Source organism: Prionailurus bengalensis, chromosome A2, assembly GCF_016509475.1.
Source record: "Prionailurus bengalensis isolate Pbe53 chromosome A2, Fcat_Pben_1.1_paternal_pri, whole genome shotgun sequence".
Classification (NCBI taxonomy): domain Eukaryota; kingdom Metazoa; phylum Chordata; class Mammalia; order Carnivora; family Felidae; genus Prionailurus; species Prionailurus bengalensis.
In genome coordinates, this window is record NC_057348.1 from 541904 (window position 1) to 568310 (window position 26407).

Below are 26407 nucleotides of genomic sequence, written 5' to 3' on the forward strand. Positions count from 1 at the left end.
AGGTTTGCACCCGGCTTCAGAGACCAAGCAAACTCAACCAAAAGCAAAAGGATTTTTTACACATTCGTTTTAAGTTCATTTACTTTGAGAAAGCGCGGCATGAGCAGGGGAGGGGCAAACAGAGAGAAACAATCCCACAGTGCAGAGCCCGATTCTCCCGGGACCGTGAGACCGTGACCTGAGCCGAAATCAAGAGTCGGACACTCAACCAACGGAGCCCCCCAGGCACCCCTGTTCCTGTACGAAGTCCATATTCAAGAACAGCCAAGAGGCACGTTAATTTCAGGTGCACAACCAGTGACACCCTGTCAGCTACGCTCCCCCCCAAAACAAAACACACAAACTAAGTATCGATAAACCGAAACGAAACACAAAACCCCACTGTGGGGGCAAGGACACAATAACCAAGTCGTTTTTTGTTTTTTTCACTGTGGTTAAAATGTACGGAATACGTACCACATCTAAGTGCACAGCTCACGGGCGGCAAGCACACTCACACGGTCACGCAGCCACCCCCTCCATCCGTCTCTAGAACTTTCCATCTCCCGAAACTGAGACTCCGTCCCCACGAAGCACTGCCTCCCCGCCCCCCACCACACCCCCCACTCCCACCATCTACTGTCTCTGTGGACGGGACCCCCCCGTGAGTGGAGTCACATGGGACGTGACCTTCTGCGTCTGGCTTCCTTTGGCAAACAACGTATGGACGTTCGGAGGCACAGGGGAGACGTGTACCACCGTTAGACAGGCTACAAAGCTGTCACTTGGAAAACCAGGCTTGATCCACAGACAAGAGGAGCTTGAAACAGACCCATGTCCACCTGGGAATCCAGAGGAGTGTGGCAATTCGGGCAGTAAGGACCCGCTAGGCATTCACAGTATCAAGAGCACCATCCGTCCCAGGGAGAAAAGACACATCCCCAAGTCATACCAAGCCCAGGAGCAAATCCCAGAAGTCAAGGCCACGTGTAAACATACCAACGTTAGGAACAGACGTTTGCAAAAACAAAAAACGGAAAAAGCTCTCGCAAACTGCGTAACTGACCAGGGACTTGTGCGTGTTAAGCGTATATAACACACCCGCACACGGGAACCAACGGCACCTGCAGCCTGGTCGGACAGACAGCCAGCCAGCCCGCCCGATCCTGCCACGGACGAAGGATCTGAACAGACCTCCCTCCAAAGATGACGCTGAAGTGGCCAGTAAGCACACAAACGCTGCTCAGCGTGGCCAGGCGTCACGGAAAAGCAGCCCGCCCCGCCAGGAGAGCCGCAGAGGGCAGGGGTGTGCGGACGAGACGTGGGGCGGCTGCGGTGCTGACCGCCGGGCGGTTCCTCCAACGGGCAACCAGCCTCCAGGCGACCCAGCAATTCTACTCCCAGATACACGCCCGAGAAAAATGAAAACACACGTCCACGAGAAACTCGTGGTGAATGCCCACAGCAACATTATTCGTAACTGCCAAAACGTGGAAGAACTCGCTGTCCAATGGCGGGCAAGTGGATACACACAAGTCCACGGCACACGCGCACATCCCTCGACAGCGAGAAGGAGCGAGGCGCCCACCCCCGCGACCCCGCGGACGGACCCCGAACGCACGACGCTCAGGGAGGGAACCAGACACGAGAGGCCACGCGAGGTGTGAGTCCACGTGCGTGAAACGTCCAGAACGGGCCCATCCACGGACGGGAAGGGAGCTCGTGGGGGGCCGGGGTGGTGGTGGGGAGGAATGAGTGGTGATGGGGACGGGGTTTCCTCCGGGGTGACAAGTTCTAACACCGACAACACTAAGAGCCACTGAACGGTGGGCTGCGAATGGGCGACTTGTGTGGCACGTAAGTTATACCCCGATAAAGCAGTTATTAAAACAGAAAGAAAAGCAAACCTGGGGAAGACTTCCTGAGATCAGACGGTAACGGGAGGACGCTGGGTGATCTCACTGCAAACTTCTGCGCGAGAAAAGCAGCAGGAAACCAAGTCGAAGCAACGCGGCAGCACTGCCCGCCTCGCGCACGTGGACAGGGCCCGATGCCCGCCGTCCTCCCCCCCCCCCCCCGCAGGCTTGGCACAGGGACGGGAGAGGACGGCCACCCTCCGGGGCAGCAGGCGCCACAGAACAAGGGGGCGGAGTCCCCCCGGCGGGGCCTAGGGCCTACAGCCTCGAGCAAGGCCACTCGTCGCAAACGGTCGTTCTGACTTCCAGACAGGCTGCTTTATTTACTCCAATCCTTTTAATTCTTAAAAACACCCGGCAGCAAGCAGCAACTCGCTCTCTGCCGCCACGGGCGCGGCTCACAGATGTCCCTGGGGCCACCTTATAGGACACGGCGACAGCAAGGCGCTGGGGGCCAGAGACTTGGACCCGGGACTGCAGTTTGTCACCGGGCGCCGGAGGGCCTCCCTGTGCCGTCCCGTTCGCTCCGGAGGCGCCCTCACGCGGGGTCCAGGTGAGGCCACACGCAGACCTTCAGCCCAGGGGTGTGGAGAAGCAGCAGTGAGGAGGTTCCTGGGGTGACTGTTCCCACAGGGCGGGCCGGCTGCCGCCCTCAGCCTGGGTGAGGGACTCCGGGCCGCTGGACGAGAGGAAGGGCGAAGGCGTGTCAGTCGGTCCTGCGAGCCTGAGCCAGCTGCCTCCAAGCCCGGCGACAAGCGGACGACACACAAAGGACCGCGGGCAGCGGGGAGAAGGGGCTCTCCGGCCACAACCCGGTGGGCGGGAACGGTGCGCTCCCTCCCGGGCCGGAGACGGACAGGCCCTCCCGCTCAGCCCCCTCCCGCCCCCCGAGAGGCGCCATCTCACCTGCGAGCAGGGCGGCTACTGCACCAGCCGGTAGGTGATGTACCTGCCCGCGGTCTCGCTGGGCCGGATGATCTTCACCACCTGCGCAGGTGCCAAAGCAGAACAGGGGCTGGGGCCTCCCCACAGGCTGAAGTCACAGCCCACCCCGGATCTGGAGTGGGGGGGGGGGGACCCTGGGTGACGGGGGGGGGGGGCGGGACTCCTCACCTGCCCTTGGGGGAGCCCCAGGTGGGGGGGGGGGGGGCGAGTCCTCACCTGCCCTCGCTTTATCCCAAAGTAGCGGGCCACCGGGTCTCCGGCCTGGATCCTGGGCAGCTGGTTCTCTCGGAGTTTACTGAGCAGCTCAGTCAGGGAAAAAGCCAGGCTCAGCTGACGGGGGTGGGAGTGAGTGGGGTGCGGGGGCCCAGGGGAGGGGGCCGAAAGGATACTACCGGGCCAGGAGCTCGGTCACCTCCTCCTTGGTCATGACGACGTGCTCCGGGACCAGCTGCCAAGAGGAGGAGCTGAGGACAGGCCCCGCCGAGCCCCCACACAGAGAAGGGGTGCGGGGCGGGCCCTGGCCAGCTGCCTTGCCGCGGCCACGTTAGCCAGAGGGGCCGGGGTTTACAGATGTCCTGGCGCAGCCCCATCCTGCTCCCGCCTCCACATGTGGACGGGGGTCCCGCCCCCCCCCCCCCCCCCCGGGGCTTCCTGACTGTGCGGGCCAAGCAGGCCTGGGTTTCTGCATTCCTGGTTGAGTTCCCAGGTGGTGGTGCCGCGGCCCGTCCGGGACCACACGCGGGGACCCTGCCCTACTTCCATCATCAGACCGGCTCTCCCCAAAGCGGGAGCACCCAGCCCCGGGGACGCGTCCCCACTGTCTTCCTACTCTCAGGCAAACGCCCACATCTCTGCCATCCCCCGGCGGGTGAGGGACTGCGGGGCCCGGCACTGCCTTCCCAGCCTCCCTTCATCCCTCGCTAGCCCCCGCTGGGGAGGAGGGCCCATTCCCCGCAGCCCCCACCCGAGACCCCCACCTCGTGCTCTGTGATGTTGATGAGCAGCTCCTGTTGCAAAAACTGCTCCAGGACGTACTTGGGGGCCATGTCCACCAGCGACTGGAAGAGAGACCGCCCTCAGGCACAGCCAAGAGCCAGGAGCCAGGACCACCCCACCGTTCGCTCCCTGGAGGCTGGCAGGGGGCGGGAAGCCAGAGAGGGTTTGCTTTCACACCCCAATAAACCGCCAAGCGCTGCAATTCAGCAAAACCCACCACCAGGCAGCCGGGCTCCTCCGCAGGGAGAGCCCGCCCACCCAACAGGGGCCTCGGCCTGGTGTCACGGTGACAACCAGGTGATGCTCGCGTGTTTCCATCTGACAAAACGCTCCCGGGGCTCGTCCTCGAGCCGATGGGGCTGGGAGTGTCCTGCAGCCCCCAAGCACAGGACGAGAGTGCTTACTGGTCCTCCGTCCCATCCCGCCACAGACGGGGCACCGACCGCCCCGCCACTCTGGCCCTGCCCCTCAGCGAGGGACAACCGCTCCTCCTCAGATCCCAGTCCCCGGGGGTCCCCTCGGGACGGGCGAAGGGCCCCGTGAGGAGCTGTGGCAGGAAGGGAAGCGAGGTGCTCAGGGCCGAAGGAGAGGCAGCGGGGCTCAGCACCTGGGCGGGGCCCCCACCCACCTGCTTGGCGGAGGGGGTCATGCCCTGCTGCACCACGATGAGGGCGCGGGTGATGTTCTCTTCCTGCATCCGCTGGCAGTACACCTTGATGGTCTTGATGCCGACCTTAGGCTCCTCTGCGGACAGAACGCACGGCAGTCTGTACTGCCGGGCCCCTCTCGCCGCGCGGGCCCGGCTCCCTCGCCCTCTCGGGCACCCGGGTGCTAGCTCTGCCTTGCCGAGGGGTCCCTGTGCCACTCCGGAACGGCCCCTCTCTCTGAGGCCTCAGCTTCCCCACACGCACGACAGGAACCTGGCTGCCGGCTCCCAGAGCAGGGGGCTGGCCGCCTCCACGTCACCTGGGGAGCTGAAAGGAGCCTGGCACCCCGGACTTACTGGACCCCTTCCCGGGAGTAGGATCTGGGACTCACGTGGTCCGGGGCCTCAGTGGTTCCAGGGTTTGGGAACGCCCACATCAAGCGCTTCGTCTGGTCTACGGGAGCCCGACGTCCCACCACGGAGACTACCTCCCGTCCCTGCACTGCCGGTGGGGTGCCGGGTCACCACGGCGCACAGGCCCAGAGCCCGGCACTATGGGACCTCTGGACTCCGGGAGCCCAGCAGACGGGCAGCCCCTGGTGCCAGGCCCCTGCCCGCTGCTCCATCATGGCACCCTCCTGAGACCCTCGCTCCACCGACGGGCAGTATCGTGGGCTGAGTCGTGTCCCCGCCGAGCCCTTACGTTAGAGTCCCAACCCCCAATGCCTCGAACGTGACTGCACTTGGAAACGCTAAATTTACGCGAGGTCATCGGGGCAGACCCGAATCCAGCCAACTGCTGTCCTTCCAGGACACGAAGACAGAGACGCAAAGAGCAAGCAGCCGTGTGAGGACACAGGGAGAAGGCGGCCACCCACACGCCAGGAGCCCTGCTGATACCTGGCGTCAGGCTTCGTGCCTCCGGCGCTGGGAGCGGAGCGGTCGCGGACGCTCAAGCCACCAGGTCGGGGATGCTGTGTGGACTAACACGGCAGGAACCCCAGTTCTGAGCTATGGCCCACGGGAGAACACGGACGCCCCCACTCTCAGGAGGCTGAGACAGCGCCACAGGGACGCACGCGGTTAAGCACCAATGCCTCCAATACCATGCCTCACACACGGGGACGCTTCCTGTCAAAGCACCAGCTGGGTCCATTCTGTAAACGTGTGCCACCCCCCTTGATTCCAGGCAGTGGGCTGGGCCCCCAAGTGCTCACCCCACAACACGGCCTCCCGACCCTTATGGGCCTTAGAGTCGGGCTGCCTCAGTGGAGCAGGTGCTAAGACAGAGGGACACAGGGGGCCCGGGACACCCCTTGGTGGGCTCTTCGCTCGACCTGGAAGAGGTGGCACCCGAGCTCGGTGAGGGGCATGGACGGGGCCCGGGACGGGGCCAGAACCCTGCAGCAGCACCGGAAGGGGCTGCAGGGAACGGGAGGCTTGGAGACTGGAGGCTGGGCTGATGGGTGGGGGCCAGACAGGACACAGGTGAGTCTCAGGTCATGAGGGGTCTGGGGGCCCCCCTGGGAGGCCTGTGACGATCCTGGTGGAGAACACAGCCGAGGAAGAAAAACTGGGGGAGGGGATCGAGGAGAAGGAAGCTGGAAAAAGTGCTCAGAGAAGTCAGAGATCAATGTCGTCGACTGCAGTGAAAGGGTGGGGGTGGGGGGGCGGGCGGGGGGGTGTGTGTGCTCTCTTTCCAGGCTGGGAAGAACAAAAGGGTCAGTGTAGACACTGGTCACACAGCATGCAGCTGCTACCATGTGACCCCCGAGCAGGCCCTGGGATGGCTCTACTAGGACCGTGACCCCCAGGACACACACCGCCCAGGACCAGCACGGCCCTCACCTGGAAAGAAGACGAACATCTGGTCAGTGGGGTCGTCGTTGTGGGCCACCAGCACCGTGAGGTCTGTGCGCCGTGGCCGCCCTTCACTCGGCTTGTCCCCAAACTGGGCCTTGAACTCTTCCAGTGTCTGGTCCAGCTCATCCTGGGTCACCAGGTAGCCACGGTCATGGCAGAGCTGCAAAGAGAGACAGCTAGCCCAGTGACCTCAGGGCAGAGAGAGCTGGCGGGAAGAGCTCGGGCCAGATGAGGCCACTGCAGAGAAGGACACAGGGTTTGGGGGCCTGATGCGACAGGTGCGTGTAGACGTCACACGGAAATGGGCAGGTGGGGACACAGGCCAGGGCATACCCCAAGAGAGCCCCTGCGCTGCTCCAGACAACCGGCTGCCACACACGCAACTGTCACCTTATCCTGAGCCTCGGGGACAGGCCGTGACCGGGAAGCGGTGGCGCAGAGCTACGGCCCTGGGGTCTGGGTGGGAGGGGCACTGCTGGGCTGGCCAGGGCTCCTCCAGTGGGTGAAGAGGATCCAGACGGAGAGAGGGAAGGTCAGAGATGCTACCCAGCCCTGCGCCCACCCCTTTTCTCCATGAGACCCCTGGCCTGACTGTCCCTCCACAGCCTGCAGGGCCCCCAGCGCAGCCCCTGGGCACGGCTGCTCTGGTCCCTGCCACAGAGCAGCTTTGCAAAGCGGTAAGAAGAGGCTGAATGCGGCCGCCTGGGCTTAGTTCCGGCGGGATTTCTCCCAGGCCTGGGATCGCACGGGTCCCCTCCCACCGGGCGGCTAAACCGCACGCCTTGCAGTGAACGCTCAGCCAGACTGTCGCTGTTAGTTGTCCCGAACAACGCGAGGAGCTCAAAGGTGGCGGCCGAGGCCGTGAAGTAGCCGCCGAACAGAAACATCAGTCAGACGCCCTCACTGACCAGCAGGGCTCCCCCCAAGCCCCGATTCTGGGATTCTGCCAGGCACCCGGGCTAGAGCCCAAGCCTTCCAGGAACAGGCCCAAATGGGAGAACAGGGGTCCGCCGTCTCTCTCCAGCTCGAGGGAGACCCCCTCCTCCCCGCCCCGGGACCGCCGGACTCCCGGCTCGGCCACAGGCCGTCGGCCCCTCCGTCCTCCACGCGCCCCGGCCCCGCTGCGCGCCGCAGGGACCTCGTCCTGGTCCGACCTCGCCGCGTTAGCCGAGCAGGCTCACCTGCATGATGGTCTTGCGGATCTTCCACAGCCGGTACGTCTCCTCCTCGTCGTCCATGGCCGCCGCCGCTCCGCGTCAACGCGCCCCAGCCCGGCAGTACCCTCGCCGACTGCGCCTGCGCCGAGCCATTGTCAAGCCCCCAGTCCGTCTCGTGGAGGGCTGTCGACAGCGAACGCCTGAATCCAGACACCTTCGGGAGCGGCAGCGCCAAGGGCAGCCCGGGCCTTCAGAGAGCGGCGGTTGGCTGCGCGAGAGGCGTGCGAACGGGACCGCCCACTCTCGCCTCGGCAGTTCTCGCGTGGCTTTGGCCGCAGGGCCTCTCGGGAGTTGTGGTTTCCGCTGAACGCTGGTCTCTCTGAGTTGGATTTAGAATGGTGGGAGGCGGAGGCGAGCTACGGGAGGGGAAACTGAGGCCGGACGGAGGCAGCGGTCTCCTCGCTTCCCAGAGAGGGCCGGGCAACTTTGTAGGCCCTTTGTAAATATGCATCCAGGTGCTGCGGGCCATGTCCAACTTAATGCCCATGTGTTCCCTTCTGTGCAATGGAAATAAAGTGTCCCCGTTTTCGAGGGTTAGGTGAGAGTCTAAAGGGACGGCTGTGCTTGGGAGGAGCCTGGCATAGCTCCTGGGCTCATGAGGTGCTCCCACCTGTGTCTCCCCGCAACCCCCACTGCCCATCCACCCCTGCCCCCAGCTCAGCGCTCGCCCCATTGGAGGCCCATCAGGAGATTCTCATTGAGCGATACGTTCACAGAGACAGACATTCCAGGGAGACACAGGACAGAAGCGGTGAGTACAACAGACGATAATGTTACAAGGTGACAATGCTATGGAAGAAAAGGTAGACCACACTAAGCAACGTGGGAGACTTTCAGTTTCAAATGGGGAGGAGGTCAGGGAAGGCAAGGAGCGAGAGAGACTCTGGCAAAAGCCCAAAGAGAAGGAGGAAGCTGTGGGAATGTCTATAGAAAGGTCTATCAAAAGGTACAGTGTGTGCAAAGGCCCTGAGGCTGCACTTTGCCTGGTGAGTTGGCAGCAAGGAGGCCTGTGGGGGGAGGGGAGGACAGAAGGTTGAAGAGTGCAGTGAGGCAAACCCTGGGAGGCCTTGTTGCTTGGGTTGAAAAGCTTGGGTTAACTTTGTCAGTCACTCTCAGTGTTTGAGCAGGGAGACCAAGGAGGGGTGGAGAGGATGACCTGGGCAGAGCAGTGGGCAGAGTCCTGGTATTCTGAAGGTGGAGCCCACAGATTAGCAGATGGACGGGACACGGAGAAGAGAGAGACAGAGAGGGAAGAGGGAGAACAGAGCAGCCCTGACTGGGGCCAACAGGCCAGGGAGAGACAGGTGTGGGTGACAGATTAGAAAGGGGCTCTGGAGGGGCGCCTGGGTGGCCCAGTCGGTTGAGCGTGTGACTTCAGCTCAGGTCATGATCTTGCGGTTTGTGGGTTCGGGCCCCGTGTCGGGCTCTGTGCTGACAGCTCGGAGCCCGGAACCTGCTTCAGATTCTGTGTCTCCCTCTCTCTCTGCCCCTCCCCTGTTCATGCTCTGTCTCTCTCTGTCTCCCAAAAATAAATTGAAAAATTTTTAAATTAAAAAAAAGAAAGAAAGGGGCTCTGGGGGCACCTGGCTGGCTCAGTTGGTGGAGGAGAAGTTCAAGCTCCACATTGGGCATAGAGATTACTTAAAAAATAAGAATAAAGAAAAAAGAAAGAAGAAATGATCTCCTTGCGGCCCAAGGAGAGAGATCAAGGAGACCTTGGGATATGAGTGGAATCCAGGGCAAAGTCCAAGGTTGGGAGGCGGGGGTGGGGGTGGGGGCGGTGCAGCAGACTTGTGGGAGTCAATGGAGATCGGGGGCTGGGCGCGGTCACCAAACAGATCCGAGACCAGGACTGGAGCCTTGGCAAGATGTGGAGGCCGAGGAGAGGGAAGAAGGAGCAGAAGGGCACAGAGCGGGACACAGATCCTGAAGCAGTGGCCTGGCCTCCAGTCCTGGCTGTGTGAACCGAGGCACATCCCTTAACAATTTTGTACCTAAATGCCTCCCTTCCCCCTAGCCTCGTAGAACAGGGACAAAAACAGCACCCACTTCTCAGGGCGCTTGACTAATGATGGCAGTGCCTGGCACCAGCAGTGTTACATGAGTGCTCCTTAGTAGAATAAAGGGCGGTAGGAGGTTGCCAGGTGCCCTGGAACCAGGTGAAGAAAGCGTCTGGAGGAGGAGGAGGGAGAGAGCAACCATCAAAGCCACGAAACAGCAGTTTGAGTCTGAGCAGATGTGAAGGTTGGACGGGAGCTTGGTGACCCCAAGGAGGGCAGATGAGGAGGGGGCCTGGCCAGGGTGGGATGGATGAGAGGAAAGGAGTTGGAGATGTGGACGTGAATGCCAAGGGGAGGGGGGCCAAAGGTGGAGGGAGAGGGAGCTAGGAGCGATTTTAAGATGGGAGAAATGGCATCTGTCCAGGTTGCTGGTGTGAAGGCAGCTCTGGCAAGGGGAGAAGGCGGGACTGTTGGAACCTGGGGGCGGGGGGAGGCCGGCTCCAAGGAAAGGTGGCCCGGATAGTACCCCAAGAGGGCCCAGGCATGGGTGGCAGGTGAATACAGTAGTGAGTGTGTAGATGTTAGGTAGTCTTGCTGTTCCACAGGGCACAGAAGAGACGGGAGAAAGGGCTCACGGGGCCAGGGGGGCCTCAGGACCCCAGAGAGGCTGCCGAGGCCTGAGCATCATTCTGATGATTCAGAGTCCAGTGACTGTGCCCTCAGCGCCAGGACACAGAGACACAGAGTGGCAAGCTGCTCCTTCGCACCTCTCGCCGTGCTGTATCACCTGGCCGAGGCTGAGTCCAGAACTCTGGCCGCCATCCACACGCTCCTGGGTGGGGATATAAAATGGAGCGGATGGAAAACAGTCCGGCAGCTGCTCACAAGGTTAAACGAGACTTCCCGTCTGACCCGGCAATTCCGCTCCTAGGTGCATACCAAGGAGAAATGAAAGTGTATTAAAAGAGGGCGGGGGACAAAACAGAAGAGACTCATAAATATGGGGAACAAACAGAGGCATGCTGGAGGGGCTGTGGGAGGGGGGATGGGCCAAATGGGAAAGGGCATTAAGGAATCTACTCCTGGAAATCATTGTTGCGCTATATGCTAACTAATTTGGATGTAAATTAAAGAAAAAAAATTTTTTTTAATTTAAAAAACGAAAATGTATGTCCATACAAACACTTGTACAGCATTACAAAGGCAAAAGTTCAAAACAACCAAATTCCTTCAATATATGAACAGGTAAACACACTGTGTCTGCCACACATGGGAACATTACTTGGCCACGAACAGAGCAGGAGCGAGGCGCCCACCCCCGCCGCCCCGCGGACGGACCCCGAACACACGACGCTCAGGGAGGGAACCCGACACGAGACGCCACACGGGGTGTGAGTCCACGTGTGTGAAACTTCCAGAGCAGGCTCTTCCACGGACAGGAAGGGGCTCGCTCGTGGGGGCTGGGGGCTGGAAGCTGGGGGAGGGGACAGGGAGTGACTGATGATGGGGACTGGGTTTCCTTTGGGGTGATGGGCTGTTCTGGAATTACCTAGCGGAGATGGTTGTACATTTTAAATATCTTTAAAAAGTGTGCACTTCAAAAGGGCTAAAACAGTGGATTTTATGTGAATTTTATCTCAATTAGAAAAACTTTCCACTTTGAAAAGGCCTCTCGCCAGTGGCCAGCTGAGTCCCCTCACCGGGGACACACAGGAACTGAGGCCACCACAGGGAAGCCTTCCTGGAGCCTTGAGACTTTCCCAAGACTCCACGGTCCCCTCTGTGAGACGGACTGTCTCTGGCAGAAGCCGTGAAGCCCGGACGCCCCACCGGCAGCTCCAGCTCTGGCTGGCCTCCACATAGGTGGTTGTCTCCGCCTCTGGCCACCTCAGGCCCTGGGTGCTGCCAGCTCGCTCCACCTCTGTCCTCCTGCGGGGTGGGCACAAGGGCGTTGCCCTGAGCTGTTTTTCTGGCCCATCCTGCAATAACCAACAGCCTCGGGGGCCATCTTTATGACAAAGTTATAGGTCACAACTGCGGCAAAAGTGAAAACAGCAGTCTTCCCCCAGGGCCAGACAGGGTCCTTCCCCAACGTGGCCGTGACACCCCGCGGTTCCGGGGAGGAAGCAATATGGGCGGCGCGCGGGGGGTGGGGGGTGCTCCTTCTTGAGAAGTGAGGCTGCCCAGGTGGGACTATGGGGGCTCTCTTCCAGGAGGTGACTCAGACAAGTGGGCCTCTGGTAGCCGCACTGCAGGGAGGAGGCCACGTGAAGGCCATTGTGCAAGACAGGGCCTGGCCGTTGGAATGGGCTTCCTCATTTCATTGCACTTCTACCTCTAAGCGTGGCGCAAGGCCAAGGGCCCCAGCTCTGCCCTTTGGCAAGCCTGGGTGGGAGGGGGGTCTCATTGGCGCCCCCCAAGTGAACCAAGCCGAGAGTCCTACCCCGCCCCCCTCCCCGTCTCTGCAGCAATGTTCACGGGAGGATCCGAGAAGGGGATAAGAAGTGCCCTGTAGCACAAGCTGAAAACACCCACTCGTCCACAGGTCAAAGTCCAGGCCGCGTTGGGAGTGGGGGCGGCCGGGCCGCTGAGGAATTCCTTGGCTCAATTCCCAAGAGCGGGCGGGTCTGTCTTCTGGACCGACTCGGCCAAATGCCCGAGCACGCCTGCACTGTGTGCAGACTACTCCCCCGGCGTGTGCCGCCGCTGCCCCGCACACACCTGCGCGTCCTCGCGGCCACAGGGGCCCGCTAACCGTCGCCTGGTTAGTGGCCCCGGGCTCACGCGCTGCTTGTAACGGCGGGCGCTCGCCGCTGGGTGGTCCCCGGCCTTCGCTGGGCCCACGGGCGGGGCGCCCCCGCAGCGACACCGCAGTCTCCAGTGAGCGGGAGTCTGACCGCGACTGACTTTATTTACTTTTAAAAGAAAACCTCCAGTGTTCAAAGAGCTGGGCGATATTTCTGGGAGCTCGAGCCCCCCACCACGCGTTTCCAGTACTATCTCAAGTGGTCAGGCATCCCGCGGTGCCGAGGTCAACCAGCCGGATAACCGTCCTAAACACGCCAACGCGCCGCGCCGCCTGCGCGGACCTGGCAGCCCTCCCCGCCGGCGAGCATGCGCACTCGCGCAGAGCCGCGAAGCCGCAGCCCAGCCCGGCCCGGCCCCGACCCCGCCCGCCCCTCACCCCGGCCTCCCATTGGCTGGTGTCACCACGCGTCCGCCCCGCCTGCGCGTACAACCAATGAGGGCTCTGTTGGGCGTGGCCTAGGGCGGGGAGGCCAGGCCCGCCGGCGCGCGTCCATTGGTTGGCTCGGCGAGGGGAGGAGTCGCTGCCTCCGGCGCCCCCGCCGCCGCGATGAACCTCAGCCGCCTGTGCCGCCTGCTGAAGCCCGCGCTGCTGTGCGGAGCCCTGGCCGCGCCCGGCCTGGCCGGCACCATGGTGAGCTGGGTACCGGAGGCGGGCCGACGGGCCGTTGGGCAGGCGCGCGGGGCCGCGGAGAACTCGGGCGGGGGGCGTTCGGGAGCAGGCCTGGGCAGGAGGGACCCCCGATGGGCGCCTCCGGGTTGCGTCGAGGGGGCTGGGGGGGCTTGGGCACCCTCGGCCGCTGGCGGCCCCGGCCGGGGCCCGGCGAACGGGAGGCGCCCGGTGGGCTGGAAACCCCGGGTCACGCGCCGCGGGGCGTCACCGCCCCTCCCCCGCCCCGTGCACCCCTGGGCCCCGCGCGGTGGCGTCACAGACGGGCGGCCGGGCGCCCTGGCTACCGGCCCTTTGTCCCCCCGGCGCGGCCCTGGGGCACAGGCGCGGCCGGAAACGGTCCGGCATGGGCCGCACAGCCGCCGGCTCCCCGGGTCGCCGCGGGCAGCGGCGCCGGTTGCCGGGCAGGCGGCGGCGCCGAGTCCCCCCGCGGCGGAAGGCTGGGGCTTGCGGGCGCAAGAGGGCGCGCCCCCGACGGAAGGAGCCGCGTCTAGAGAGAGCGGGGCAGGCGGCGCTCGCGACCTGTGATAGCGGCTGTAGCGCCGATTCCCGGGATCCGGTGCGCGCGGGGCCCCCACACCCGCCGCTGGAGTCACCTGGCGGGGTCCCAAACCCTCTTTGGGTCTCAGTGTCCTCTGTCAAATGCGCCCTGCCGCGCAAGCGGCGGGCGCCTTCGAGGAGTCGTCGTCCTCAGTTTTTCCTTGTCTCGGGGACATGGTTTTCTTGGCGCGGACCCGCCTGGGAGTCCTTCCTCTGGGGACCCCGAGCTGGGCGATGGGCCAGGTGGCAGCGAGGTCCACAGGCCCCTCATGGTGCCCTTGCCTTACAGTGTGCCTCCCGAGACGACTGGCGCTGTGCTCAGTCCATGCACGAGTTCTCAGCCAAGGACATCGATGGACACATGGTTAACCTGGACAAGTACCGGTGGGTACATACCTGCCTGGTGGGAGAGGCAGGGGAAAAGGTCGATGGCCCTGACCTGGCCTGACTGCACCATCTCTCCTCCAGGGGCTTCGTGTGCATAGTCACCAACGTGGCCTCGCAATGAGGCAAAACGGAGGTAAACTATACTCAGCTTGTCGACCTGCACGCCAGATACGCTGAGTGTGGTTTACGGATCCTGGCCTTCCCTTGCAACCAGTTCGGGAGGCAGGTACGTACTTGGCCAGCTGTGTCCCTAGGTGTCCCTGTGTCGGGATGGTCGAGACTAGGGTGGGCGGGTGTGGGGAGGAGATCTGGGTCGAGCCTGTGGCAGCGGGGACCAGGGGGGAGTCCAGGCTTGTCCTCACTCACCCCAATGCCCCTGCTTGCCCCAGGAACCAGGGAGTAACGCGGAGATCAAGGAGTTCGCTGCTGGCTATAATGTCAAGTTCGATATGTTCAGCAAGATCTGTGTGAACGGGGATGATGCCCACCCGCTGTGGAAGTGGATGAAAGTCCAGCCCAAGGGGAGGGGCATCTTGGGAAAGTGAGTGCAGGGCAAAGGAGGGGGCAGGGTGGTCCGCAGGGACCCCGGGGGGTCCGCAATCGCCACAGATTTCTCATGATCTCACATTTGTCTTCTAGTGCCATCAAATGGAACTTCACCAAGGTAAGAAGGGGGAAGGGGGGACAGGCTAGGACCGTGTCCAGGGCCAGCTCCTGCCCCTGGGTCCGTTTATTCGGCCACAGCTCAGTGCCCTGCCCAAAGGGACTCCAGCCCCGGCCCCAGGGGCCGCATTTCCACCCCCCCCCCCCGCCAGAGCTGCGGGGTCCCTGTTTTGACGCGGCCCCTTCCTGCAGTTCCTCATTGACAAGAATGGCTGCGTGGTGAAGCGGTACGGTCCCATGGAAGAGCCCCTGGTAGGTTCCTCTGCAGGGGCCCGCTGGGGGGTGGGGGCCAAGGAAGAGGCCAGCGCTGACCCCCTTTCCCCCCACAGGTGATCGAGAAGGACTTGCCCTGCTACCTCTAGCTCCACAAGGATGCGCCGCCCCTGCCCCTCGGAGCCTTCTACCCGGCACCCATGACGGTCTGCCTGAAAACCAGCCTGCTGGTGGGGCAGACCCGAGAACCCGGCGTGCACCCTCTGCCGGAGGAAGGTTCCTCGGCCCGGCTCGTGGCTCGGCGCCCCCCACCCCACCCCTGGTTATCTTGTGGGAATAAAACGTACAAATTGGCCTGCTGCAAGTTCCTGCCTCCCTGGGGTGGGTTTGGGGGGTAGGCGGGGAAGCCTTTTGCCCTGGGGGCCTTCTGGTTCAGGGGCAGCAGGGTGGTGGTAGCTCCCCAGGCTCTTGTGAGTTCAGGAGTTCTCTGGCTTCCTAGGGCTGCGTCTGCGCCCGCTAATCTTAGCAGCCCCGCCTGCTGGGCACAGGCTGATCCTGTGGGAGGTGATAGGAATTACTGGCTGTGACTCATCCAGGTTATTAGCCCGCTGCTCAGGGCCTGCCTGTGGCCGGTCTTCCCCAGTGCCTAGATGGGAGGCCAAGGGGGCTGGGGCCTTGTGGCTCTGCCCACTGGAGGGACTAGGCACGTGGGGTGGGCTGAGCATCAGGCTGAGCTGGTCTGGGCACAGAGCCGTGCCAGGCAGGGCCTATGCACTAGACAGGCCTCACTGTTGGACACTGAGCCAGGGCATCCAGGCCTGCCCACGGGGCCTCATCTGGTGCGGCTGTGGGGGCGTTATCTACAGTCCCCGCCCCAGGAAGGGGTGGGAATAGCCTGAGGCCATCAGTCCTGCAGACCAACGCTCAGCTCATCCACGGTCTGGGGGGCCTGGGAGGCATGGTCACAGATTCCTGCCTGTAGCTGCCTGGGGCCATCCTGGCAAGGGCGTAGAGGACGGCATGGCTGGAGAGCAGTTGGGTCTGTCCTGTCCCCCCCCCCCCCCCGCTCCCGCCCCCACCAATTTCCAGTGAAGGTCAGCAGCAGAGAGATGGGGCTGGAGGGCTGCAGTAGCCAGGCTGAGAACCCCAGCCACCCTAGAGCTGCTTCCCCTGGGTCTCCCGGCTCCTCACCTGTCCACGTCCTGGCTGGTGGGAGACCCTTCTAACCTGAGGACCAGACCCGGGTGTGCTTCCGTGGCTTCCGGGCAGGGCCTGGTGTGCGTTCCTGCCTTCCCCGGGGCCCAGCTCTTGGCCCTCCTGTCCTGGGCTACCCCACCCACCTGAACCAACACCGTGAGGGAGCCTTGGGAATAAACCAGAACAGGGGCCGCAGCTGTGCACACCAGAGACTAGGGGAACTGCTCTGGAGAGCACCACCACCCTGAGTGTCCCGGGGTGTCCGGGGCGGGGGGGTTGGGTCTCCCCGGCAGGCAGGAGGCAACCAGTGACTGGCCCAAGACACAGCAGGGCTGGCATGGGTTGGGCCAAGGCAGCTGGCCTGCCACGCTGGTGCCAGGAAGACACCGTAGACAACGGCCCCTTGTAGCGTGGGTCTATCTCCTCAGCCTGGCCCTAGACCTCTACCCTGGCCTCGGCCTCCCGCGGGTCTGGGAGAGGAGTGGGCTGGTCTCACCCGCCTGGCTCCCTCCACAGGCAACAGCCCCCTCGACCTCCTCTGAGTGGGGCCGCCGTGGGCATCCGCTAAACGTTCCTGGAGGAGACACACCGTGCCTTCCTCTCCCCATGGTCTCTGCAGGCTGGAGAAGCAGACAATCTGGGAGGTAGTGAAAAGGCACATATATTTAAAAAAAGATCTCTTTACATATGTACACCTGCATTAATTATAAATACACATAGAAACCAGGGACCCACCCACACCGCCAGCTCCACGGCAGGTTCTGGGGCCTGGGAGAGAGGGCGGGGCAATAATTTAGGGAGCAGAGAGAGTGGGGAAGAATTGCATATATTAATGGGGGTGGGGTCTGTCCCATGGAGTCCCCCAGAGAAGGCAGGGCCCTGAGCACCTGGGGTTTCCTGAGTTTCCAGCTCTTGGGGCCACCCGGTTTTGTGGATTTCAGGGGTTTCTGGTCAGACCAGGCCCTGAGGGTGGGTGGGGTGAGGTGGGATGGGGAGCTCCTGCCTAGGCCTGGAGGGCAGGAGAGGGCAGAGGCACGGGCAGGGTGTGCCCCTCACCCCCGGGCCCTGCCCAAGCCTGGACCCCGCGACATCCTGAGTGGGACCTGCGCTGCCTGGGAGGGCCCCAAAGGGCGGGCAGCATCTTGAGGGGTCTGCCCGGTAGGGAAGGCACTACAGTGGAGGCCTCCGGAAGCTGGGGGCGGGGGGGGGGGGGGGGCGCGGCAGCCCCTCCCCGGAAGTCAGCAGGGGGGCCCTGGGCCCCGGCTCACCACCCGCCCGCCACCCAGGCCGGCAGGAGAGAAGTTCGAGTCCACGGAGACGTGCGTATTGCAGATAAGTAAGTTTCCCCTGGGACGCCGGCTGTGGGCCGCTTGCCGGGCCTACGAGCTGGGAAAGGGGGGGCCGAACTGGATGACGCTCTGCCGCTCGGGCCCCCCGTTCCCCGCAGGCGCTCCGGCCGCCCCGGCGCCAGGCCCGGCGTTGAGGGAGCGCAGCATGTCCTCCAGCACCTCCTTGAAGTTGATGTCACGGCGCTGGTGTGCCAAGGCCGCGGCAGCGGCGTCGGCTGCGGAGTCCGGGGCGCCCAGGGGCAGGCCGCCGGGGGCCGGCACGGGGTCGGGGGGCGGGAAGGCAAAGGGCGGGGGCTGCGGGAAGGCCTGGGCCGGCGGGCTGTAGGTGAGGTCCAGGACCTCGCCGGGGCCGCAAGGCAGCTCGAGTGGGCGCAGGGCGGGCGGCGGCGGTGGCGGCGGCGGCGCGGGGAGGCCCCGGCCCCGCGCGTGCTTGCGCTTGACGTCGTCGTCCATGAGCTGTAGCTCCTGCAGCACGCGGCGCACGCAGCCCTCGGGGATCTTGATGCCTGGGGGCCGGGGCGGGTCAGGGCCTCTGAAGCGGTGCCTGCTCCCGCCCGGCCCCTCTGGCGCGCCCGCCTGCTCACCGACTTGCTTCTTCTGGTCCTTGGTCTTGAGGCGCACGATCTGCAGGTAGCTGCTGCTGGTGACGTCGGCCATGACGGCGGCGATGCGGCCCCACACGCGCAGCAGGGCCCCGCACAGCATGTAGTGGTGCCGCAGCCGCAGGCCCTGCACGCAGTCCTTGCCCTCCTGCACCAGCCGGCAGTGCCGGTTCCTGCGCCGGGGCGGGGGAGGCGAGGCTCGGATCCCACGGCCCCACGCACCGTCCTGCTGGCTGCCTCCGAGCTCCCCGAATGCCCCGGACGCCCAACGCGGCCCCCCCCCCCCTTTGCCCCGTGCCATTTGTAGGGACCCTCCTCGCACACGTGCTTTGCAGAGAGGCCAGGGCCAGGCCGTGCAAAGCTGTCGCGCCCCCGTCCCAGCCCGGCCCCGGCCCTCACCATGCGGCGTGGCTGCAGTGCGTCAGCGAGAAGGCGTAGCTGTTCTCCCAGTGCTCCCTGGCCTCCTCCGCCGTCACCTGGGGACACACAGCCGCGTGAGCCACCCGCCTGGGCTGACCATCCACCATTCCCAGCGCACGAGCGGGAAGCTGAGGTCCACGGTGGCCCAGGCCTGCTCCTCCTGCACCGGCAGCCGGGTGAGCTGGGCGCAGAGGGCTGGCCTGGGGACCTGAGAAAGGGGAGCACGTGCGCCAGGGGGCACAGGCACCGCCCCTCCCCCCCCAGGCCCGTCAGCCGGCGCCTACCCAGTGGAACTTCCGGCACAGGCTGTCGAAGGTCTCCAGCTGGCTCTGCCGGCCCACGTTAGGCTTGTACACCGTGAAGTGTTTGCCGCGGTTCTGTTCCGCCAGGAGGCAGCTGGGCTTGTTGTCCCGGACCTGGGCAGGGGTGCGCGGGAGGTGGGGAGGTGGGGGCGATGCTGCCTGTCCCTCCCTGCCCCTCCCTGCCCCTCCCTGCCCCCCCCCCCCTCAGCTGGGGTCCCGCCCCTGGGGACATGTTGGGGGCCCCCCCCCCCGAGCCACCCACCTTGTAGGAGAGGTAGAAGCCGTCGTGGGGGCCCGTCAGCTCCAGGGACTTGGCGTAAGCCTCGTCCCATTTCAGGCCGCGGTCCACGCTGATCTGCAAGAGCATGCGGGCTCAGAGCGGGGTGAGGGGTGCTGGGACCGGGCCTGCACGTGCTGGGCGGCTTAGCGCCCACTCACCTTATAGAAGACCACCTGCCCATCCTGTGGGTGCCCAGGGGCAAGGAACACCTGCTGGCTCTCCTCATAGATCTCATCGACGCCTGGAGCCAGGTCTGCAGAGAGGACGAGCAGGGGTGAGACCCTCCCATCTGGGGGCCACGAGGCTCCAGGCTCTGGGCTTTCGGGAGCCGTCCGTCCCAAGTTCTCGGGGACACCCCACAGATGTCCACTAGGGAGTGCAGTGGATGCTCCCCCGGCAGAGACGGCCCGGATGGCAAGTGGCCCCTCCCGTGGTGGCCTGGGGTCCAAGCCGCCTCCCCAGCCCCCACTGGACACTCACACTAGATGTGACTACAGACAACATGCCCCTCAGGGCCCCAGCTCTGCGAGGCTCTTGTGGAGATGGTTACATACGAGCCAGCAAACTATACCTGCCACCGATTTCATAAATAAAGTTTTATTGGCACATAGCCGTGACCACTCAGTTTCCCGTGGTCTGTGCTTTCACTACCACGGCCAAGTTGTACGCTCGGGCAGAGACTGGTCCTCGAAGCTGGAAATACAGACTCTGGTCTCTCTCAGGAGGGCTTGTGCCCCCCCACCGGCCCCTGCTGTGGGGTATCAGCCGTCAGGTTCCTTTGGCATGAGGAGAGCAAACGTGCCAGGCTCACCACCCGCACGTGGAGCATGTGGATACACCCCTCAGGCCTAAACAAAACCTTCTGGTCCTCAGGGAACGGCACTAGGCTGCAGCAGCCCCCCTCCCCGAGACGGAGTCTTCTTGGTGCCCCAAGTCCTGCCCCTCCAGGGCCCTCCCAGTTGCTCACCGGGGTGGGGATCACCCCAGCATGGCCACAGTCCCTCCATTAGGAGGCTGGAGCAGGGACAGGGGCGACACCGTCAGGGCCATTTCGGGCTCTGGAGACCCCCACCCCCCACAGGCCCCCGCCCCGGGGAGGCCACAGCCCTCACCCAGGATGCCCATGTCGTATTTGCCCTCCTTCTTGTCCACATCGATGAGGTGGTCGAAGGTGTCCGAGAAATACTGGAACAGCGCGTTCTGCTTGTGCACCTCTAGCCCCAGGATGCGGTTCAGGAACTTGGTGATGGAGCAGTCTGGGGGGTGGGGGGTGCTCAGGAACTTGGTGATGGAACAGTCTGGGGGGTGGGGGGGTGCTCAAGAACTTGATGGAGCAGTCTGGGGGGGCGGGGGGTGCTCAGGAACTTGGTGATGGAGAAGTCTGGGGGGCGGGGGGTACTTAAGAACTCGACGGAGCAGTCTGGCGGGGGCAGGGGGGGAGCTCAGGGCGTCAGGAGCCCCAGCAGGGCCCCGGGAGCTTTGCCTGGGAGGTGTGGGGGCCTTCCCATGGATTTGGGGGGGTGGGCTCTGCGTGGAGGACTCACCCTTCTCCACATCCAGACAGCCAGACCGGGACTCACGCCCACCAATGCCAACCGACAGCAGGCCCTGCTTCATATCTGCAGAAGGGGGGGCCTCGAATGTCTTCTGCCCCGTGCCAGCCCTCCAGCCGGCCCGGGGTGCCCGCCCTGCCACCAGTGCCCCCTCGGTAAGCTTGTGCGGAAGGGGGGGGTCTTTGGACACAAATCCAGTCTGCCAATGCCAGTGCTCCAGACTGCTCCGGGTCAAGCTGTCCCCACACCGCAGAGACCTTCACTCATCCCCAGCTCACCCCGGAAAAAGGCGGCATCTCCTCCGGGGTAGCCCTGGGGCAGCGGCACCTTGTTCTCAGTCTGGCTCAGGATGGTGGTGAGGACGCAGCTGAGGGCCCGGGCGCCGTACTGAGTGCAGAGAGGAGGGGCGTTAGGGGACCCTGGGCGCGGACACGTCCCTTCCTGCCCCCCTCCCCCTCCCCAGGTACCTTGTTCTCAAAGTTGTACTTGCTCAGGTCACGGGACTCAGTGGCGCGGCGGTCCCCATGGGTCAGAGCCCCCTGCCCCGGATGGGGAAGGCCGTCAGGAGCTGTCCGGCTCCTCCCGGCGCCGCCCCCCTCCCCCCGGGGGAGCCCCCCCAGCCCCGCTCACCAGGCTCTCCAGCCGCTTGGCGACGATGGAAGCGAACCTTCGCTCCCCGGCCAGCTCGGAGATGAGGAAGACGTACTCGGGGGCAGAGACCTGGTTGGACCTGTGGGTCCGGCCTGAAGGCGGAGGAGGGCTCTCAAGGACCGTGGGCGGGGGTGGGGGGGGCAGTCCGGGGGCGGGGCAGCCCGGGGTGGGACTCACCGAACTGCTGGATGGCCCGGTCCGCGCTCCAGGGCAGCTCCAGTGTCATGTGGACCCGGCGTCGCTGGTTCTGGACGCGGCGGTCCGCTTGGAGGGAGATGCCAGAGCTGGAGGCCTCGGAGATGATGGCCACGAGCTGGGGGACACGGACGGGACAGTCGGAACCCTGCCTGCTCCTCTGTGCCTTGCGTGCCTCACGTGGGTCACTGGGACTCGTTTAAGGTGAGTACGGGAGGAGTAGGTGTCTGTCCGTGGGGGAGCCCACGTGGGCTCAGAACGGACCGTGGGCCACCCCTGGCCTGCCCTGGGTGGAGAGGAGCAGCCCACACTGAGTTCCAGTGGAGGGCCTCGCAGCGGCCCCTGGGCAGTGACAGACAGCACGTGACAGTGACTGGAGGCTGGGGCGGCCAGGGAGGCCTGTGGGGGCCCCGCTCAGGCACTCGTGCACCCCCGCTCAGGCCCCCCCCCAGCGGGGGCCGCGATGGGCTGTGGTCCCGGGGCCAGCCCCTCAGGAACTCTGCACCTCCCTGGTCACGCGGGGTCCTCACCCGCTTCCTCCACACGGGGGGGGGGGGGGGCACCTGTTGACACAGCCCACCCCCTGCGCCCCCCGGGCCCCGGCCTCACGCCCCCACCTTCTCCCCACTCATGAAGCGCTCCTTCTCCCTGAGGTTCACGTGGTCGATGGAGAGGCCTTGCTCTGCCCGAGACTCAAAGGCCACTGTCCCGTCGGGCCTGGACACCACACGGCCCTTCCTGCCAGTCATCTGGGGTGGGGGAGGGGGGAACAGCAGTCAGCCGGTGAGGCCGTCAGGGACTGGCCCCCGCATGCCTGTTTCCCTGGCCCCTTGCCTGGGTGCCCCGAGCTCCTGAGTGTGTGTGTGCTAGGGACGCTGTGGACCCTGGGCCAGGACAGCCTTGGTGCCAGGCCCGGGCCGCCCAGGGGCAGACAGCAGGATTTTCACTGCGTCCCACGTCTTCTATTATAAACCTGCTCCCTGGGGCAAAACCAGAGCCTGGGCTGTCACCACAGGGACATCCCAAGAAAGGGGACAGTTTGCAGGTGGGGAGGATAGGGAGGAGACACAGGGGGACAGGCCTGGGGACTAAGAGCACACGGGGGTGTGTGGGGAAGGTGGGTGCCAGGCCGGGCTGGGGAGAAGGGGGCAGGGCGACTGTGGCTGTGGGAGGGGAGTCCACCACCAGCCGGCCCGGCCTCCTGGGCTGCACACTGGATGCTGGACTTGGGGTCTTCCCAGCTCCAACCCCACGTCACGGTGCTGTGCGGGGACTCCGGGGTGGCCACGAGGGGGCCCCGTGGAAGCTCACCTCAGCCACGTGCTCGGGGCCCCCAAGCTGGTCGATGAGCTCGTCCAGAGTGTTGACGGGCAGCTCCCGGCCCAGCGCCCGCACCTTGGCCAGGAGGTCCTGCCTCAGCCGCTCCACACGCTCCAGGACACCGGGGCCGTGTGGGTCTCGCTGCAGGGGGCACAGGGGCCCTGCAGGGCCAGAGGTCAGGGGGTGCCGGCCAGCCCACCTGCCCACAGCCCCACTGGAAGCAGTGAAGGGGTCCCTGAGGAGTGGGGCACAGTCGCGTGCACGGGGGTGTAGGGGTCTGGAATGTTCTCTCACCCCGGACTGCTGGTGTGACCCCCCCCTCTGCCTCAGGCCAGGCGCGTGGCCCTGATGGCTCTCTGAGCCCGACTCCCCTGTCTGTAAGGTGGCAAATGCTGGGCTGCGGGCCTCACCGCGGTCATCGGCCGGCAGCCCGATGGCGTCCAGAATGACTACGTCGTCATCCAGCACGGACTCAGGGGAGGAGTGGAAGTCACTGTCCAGGCCGGCATCTGACTCGGTGCTGCTGTCGTCACTGATCCGGATCACGCCTGCCACCTCGCACACCAGCCTGGGCGCCTTGGCCCCACGGCCCCGTGGCCGCCCTGCACAGGAGGAACCAGGCTCATGGAGGGCCAGCCTGCTCCTCCGTCCTGAGGGGCCCAGCTCACAGCGACGCCTCAGGAGGGGAAGGGGGCAGTCCAGGGCCACACCCACGCCCCGGGACCCGAGTGGCCTGAGCCTCTTGCTCCGTCCAGCTTTTGGCTGCTCTCCCGGGTCCTGCCGTCAGCCAGGACGTGGTGCAAAGCAGTTTTAACGTCCCTGTCTGACTTCCTGACGCTTCAGTTTACTCTTGGCTGGTGTCTGGGGAGGCCAGGTGCCTGACCTCACACGGCAACCCTGGTTGCCTGGTTGGGTCGGCCAAAGGACGTACCCAGGTCCCGAGGGGACGGTGGTCTAGGCACCTTACGTACACTGCCATAGTCGGGGATGCCCCGCGTCTGGCTGTGTGACCTCAGCTGGGCTGCCTGGCCTCTCTGAGCCTCGCTTCCCACAGTGAGCTGATGCCCAGCCTCTGCTGGAAAGCAGCCCGTGCAGGCACCGCCGGGAGGGTGACCTCCCTCCTGGGATGCGCTTCCTGAGCCCCATCGTGGCCCACGAGCTAGCACGGTGGGGGCGCCGGGCTGGTTTCCACCTAGGGAGCGCGAGGCCGAGAACCAGAATCTTAAGCTCCCCCATCCGAGGGCGACGCTGGGGGCCACAGGTGGCTGCTGCCCGAGGATGAGCTAGCCACGCTGTCCCGCGGAAGCGGGGTTTGGTCTTCGGCCAACTGGGAGGCTGAGGAGAGGCCCTGCTGGGGTCTGCGTCTCCCGTGCAGCGGGTGCACCCCGGAGGCTGCCACCCACGGGGTTTCTCTTGGGGAGCTGTGCCGAGTGCCTCTGCACCTCCTGTCCCCCGGACACGTAGGTGGCGGTGGGGGGGGGCGCCCAAGTTGGGCCTGCTCAGAGACAGAACCCTCCCGGCTCTGCAGCGAGCAGCAGAGGGGTCGCTGCTCAGACAGGGGACAGCGGGGCAGAGGAATGAGCGAGTGAGGACGGGAGGGAGACCAGGGAGGATTCCGAGCCAGGCTGTGCACGGGAGATGGGACAGAGATCAGAGGCTGGGGGTGTGGGGGGAGCTTACGTTTTCTCTTACTGCCAACTCCTCTCTCTCGCTTTCTTTTGGTTGAAGGAAAGTGCTTCTGAATTAGTGACAAAAAGACACCCCTAAAATCAAGAAGCAAAATTATTCCCAGTACAATAGAAACCGCACCTGGAGTAGCTCTGGGGAGGGTGCCTGGGGTCTGGAGAAGGCAGGCAGGGGCGGGGAGGGAGGGTGTGAGGACTGGGGGGGCGGGGGGTGGGGGCGGGGAGGGAGGGTGTGGAGACTGCAGGGGTGCAGGCTGAGGGTAGGCCCAGGGCCACAGTTTCACTGTGAGGGCCTGGGCGTGGGGTGGGGCCCCGAGTGGGGCTCCCTCCTCCAGCCATCAAGGGCTCTGTGCGCAGACTGACCACCTCTGAGGGGCCCTGGGCCCAGGAGGCTTTCCAGCCCTGGGAAGAGAGGCCTGCAGCTTTAGGATCCCCAAAGGCTAGTTCCTCAAACCCGCGCTGTCCTTGGAACAGTGCTGCAGCCATGTGGGGGATGGGCACCTGGAAGCCTTGTTCCGAAATCCCGGGTCCCTTTGCTGGCACCCTCTGAGCCTTGGGGTCACCCGTGGCTCATCGCCCCGGCCTGTCGTCTCTGAGGGCTGGGGCAGTGTCTGAGCAGATGCACACCTGGGTTCTCACGGCTGGGGTCACAGGGCACTGGCTGCCACGTAGGGAGAACGGAGGGTGGGGGTGCAAGGGGGGGGGGACCGTCCCCGCCCACCCTGGGGGCTTCGAGCATCACTCACTCAGCGGCGGAGACAAAGCAATCGAGCTGCCCGTCCTTCTGGTCCAGCACCTCCCGGGTCCGAGCCTCACCCGTGGACTGCAGCCCGATGACCACACACTTGGGGAGTGGGGGAGGTCGGGGGTGAGCTGGGCTCTGAGACTCCCACTGGCCAGCCCAGGAGCGTGGCCCCAGAGGGGCCCACAGGGAAGCCCCTGGTCGTCAGAAACCAAGTTGGCCTCAGTTTCCTTCTCTTTCCGCCCCTGGTGTCCTGCTGGCTGCCAGGCCCCCAACACACCTGAGTCTACCCTGAGACTCCACACAGCCTCAGCCCTCCTGGACCCTCTCACTACCCTCTGCCCTGGCTCCTGCCAGCCCTGCCTGGACGTGGAAAACCGGGGGCCAGGCCATGCCTGTCACCTGCTTCGGGGGGGCTGGGTCAGGCAGGACTGGAACCTTCCAGGCCACACTCTGTCCTCACAGACTCGGCCCAGCCACACGAGAGTGCAGGGCTCCTGGTGTAACCGCAAAGCCCTAAGCCCTGCCCGGCGCTCGGGGTGACAAGGGAAGAGCGCCTCGCCGGCCCCGCCGACCTGGGCGCTGTGCCTGCCGGCTCACCTTGTCCCGGGCCAGCTCCTCCCGGGCCAGCTCCACCAGCCGGTGCACTTTGGCGGCCACACAGAGATACTTGAAGAAGCGCTGGTGGGCCGACCAGAACTGGCCCCACAGGGACTTGCGGGACTCCAGGCCAATCCAGTCGGCGGCCTGCTGGAACACGCCCAGGGCCTCGGCCCACTGCAAGGACACGCCCAGCTCAGCTCGCTGCGGCCCAGCCGCTCCCCGCCACCCGGCTCCCATCCCGGCTGGGATTCACCACGGGGGGGGCGAGGGGGTGGTAAGCAGAGCAACACAGAGGTGCTGCTGGTACCAAACAGTAAGAAACGTTAGAAAACCAAAACGTGCGATTCTGGCGAGGCCACGGTGAGAACGGCAGACTCCGCGCGGGAGGCGAGGAGACGCTGCTTCTGCTAAGGGGTGGGGACACCTGCAGTGACCGCCTTCTGCCAGCAGCCACTTGGCTCTTGACACTTCAGACCGGGGCGTCTCACCCAGGACCGAGCCTGGCGACAACTGTGGCCGTCACGACTGGGGACCCCATCGAGTGGGTGGGGCCGGGGATGCTGCCCCCCCCTCCCCCAGTGCCCGGGACGCCCCAGAGAGAACGACCCCCACCCCCACCCCGTGTCAGCAGTGCTGGCGGATGGGGCAGACGGCCCAAACTAGGTTTG

At 64.7% G+C, this 26407-nt stretch overlaps 3 protein-coding genes across 10 annotated transcripts in view; 1 reads left to right on the top strand and 2 right to left on the bottom strand.

The window, feature by feature from the left end:
- Window positions 1–2213: 2213 nt before the first annotated feature.
- Window positions 2214–7674, bottom strand: POLR2E (RNA polymerase II, I and III subunit E). The gene is made up of 8 exons (XM_043590086.1): window positions 7527–7674; window positions 6331–6505; window positions 4465–4580; window positions 3818–3898; window positions 3230–3288; window positions 3057–3135; window positions 2802–2882; window positions 2214–2574 (listed from the first exon to the last, which is right to left on the bottom strand). The coding sequence occupies exons 1-7, from the start codon at window positions 7581–7583 to the stop codon at window positions 2817–2819; spliced, it is 633 nt and encodes a 210-aa protein (XP_043446021.1). The 5' UTR covers window positions 7584–7674; the 3' UTR covers window positions 2214–2574; window positions 2802–2816.
- Window positions 7675–12847: 5173 nt separating this feature from the next.
- GPX4 (glutathione peroxidase 4) lies at window positions 12848–15194 on the top strand. 2 transcript variants are annotated; one of them, XM_043590088.1, is made up of 7 exons: window positions 12848–13001; window positions 13867–13961; window positions 14046–14190; window positions 14354–14505; window positions 14604–14628; window positions 14820–14879; window positions 14957–15194. In XM_043590088.1, the coding sequence occupies exons 1-7, from the start codon at window positions 12918–12920 to the stop codon at window positions 14987–14989; spliced, it is 594 nt and encodes a 197-aa protein (XP_043446023.1). In that variant the 5' UTR covers window positions 12848–12917; the 3' UTR covers window positions 14990–15194. The 2 variants fall into 2 exon arrangements, with proteins under 2 accessions (XP_043446023.1, XP_043446022.1); XM_043590087.1 differs by lacking the exon at window positions 12848–13001 and adding an exon at window positions 13342–13596.
- A 1488-nt stretch (window positions 15195–16682) lies between these two features.
- Window positions 16683–26407, bottom strand: part of SBNO2 (strawberry notch homolog 2) — a 51218-nt gene continuing 41493 nt past the window's right edge. For 3 of the 7 annotated variants that reach the window (XM_043590093.1, XM_043590092.1, XM_043590095.1), the window contains 18 exons: window positions 25737–25913; window positions 25141–25238; window positions 24390–24472; window positions 23120–23311; window positions 22701–22870; window positions 22007–22138; window positions 21372–21507; window positions 21174–21286; window positions 21011–21082; window positions 20822–20930; window positions 20535–20609; window positions 20103–20246; window positions 19149–19243; window positions 18973–19065; window positions 18693–18824; window positions 18388–18464; window positions 17971–18161; window positions 16683–17892 (listed from right to left, as the gene is read on the bottom strand). In XM_043590093.1, the coding sequence (XP_043446028.1) occupies window positions 17417–17892; window positions 17971–18161; window positions 18388–18464; window positions 18693–18824; window positions 18973–19065; window positions 19149–19243; window positions 20103–20246; window positions 20535–20609; window positions 20822–20930; window positions 21011–21082; window positions 21174–21286; window positions 21372–21507; window positions 22007–22138; window positions 22701–22870; window positions 23120–23311; window positions 24390–24472; window positions 25141–25238; window positions 25737–25913 (2565 nt within the window). In that variant the 3' untranslated portion in view covers window positions 16683–17416. Of the gene's footprint in view, window positions 17893–17970; window positions 18162–18387; window positions 18465–18692; window positions 18825–18972; window positions 19066–19148; window positions 19244–20102; window positions 20289–20534; window positions 20610–20821; window positions 20931–21010; window positions 21083–21173; window positions 21287–21371; window positions 21508–22006; window positions 22139–22700; window positions 23312–24389; window positions 24473–25140; window positions 25239–25736; window positions 25914–26407 lie in introns of all 7 variants that reach the window. The other 4 variants (XM_043590091.1, XM_043590090.1, XM_043590094.1 and 1 more) reach the window with 2 other exon arrangements.

Coding starts and splice junctions, on each gene's coding strand:
- POLR2E (XM_043590086.1), bottom strand. CDS start 7,583: ATGGACGACGAGGAGGAGACGTACCGGCTGTGGAAGATCCGCAAGACC. Junction 3,899..4,464: donor TGACCCCCTCCGCCAAGCAG/GTGGGTGGGGGC, acceptor TCTCTCTTCCAG/TCGCTGGTGGACATGGCCCC. Junction 2,883..3,056: donor TTGGGATAAAGCGAGGGCAG/GTGAGGACTCGC, acceptor GCACCTGCGCAG/GTGGTGAAGATCATCCGGCC.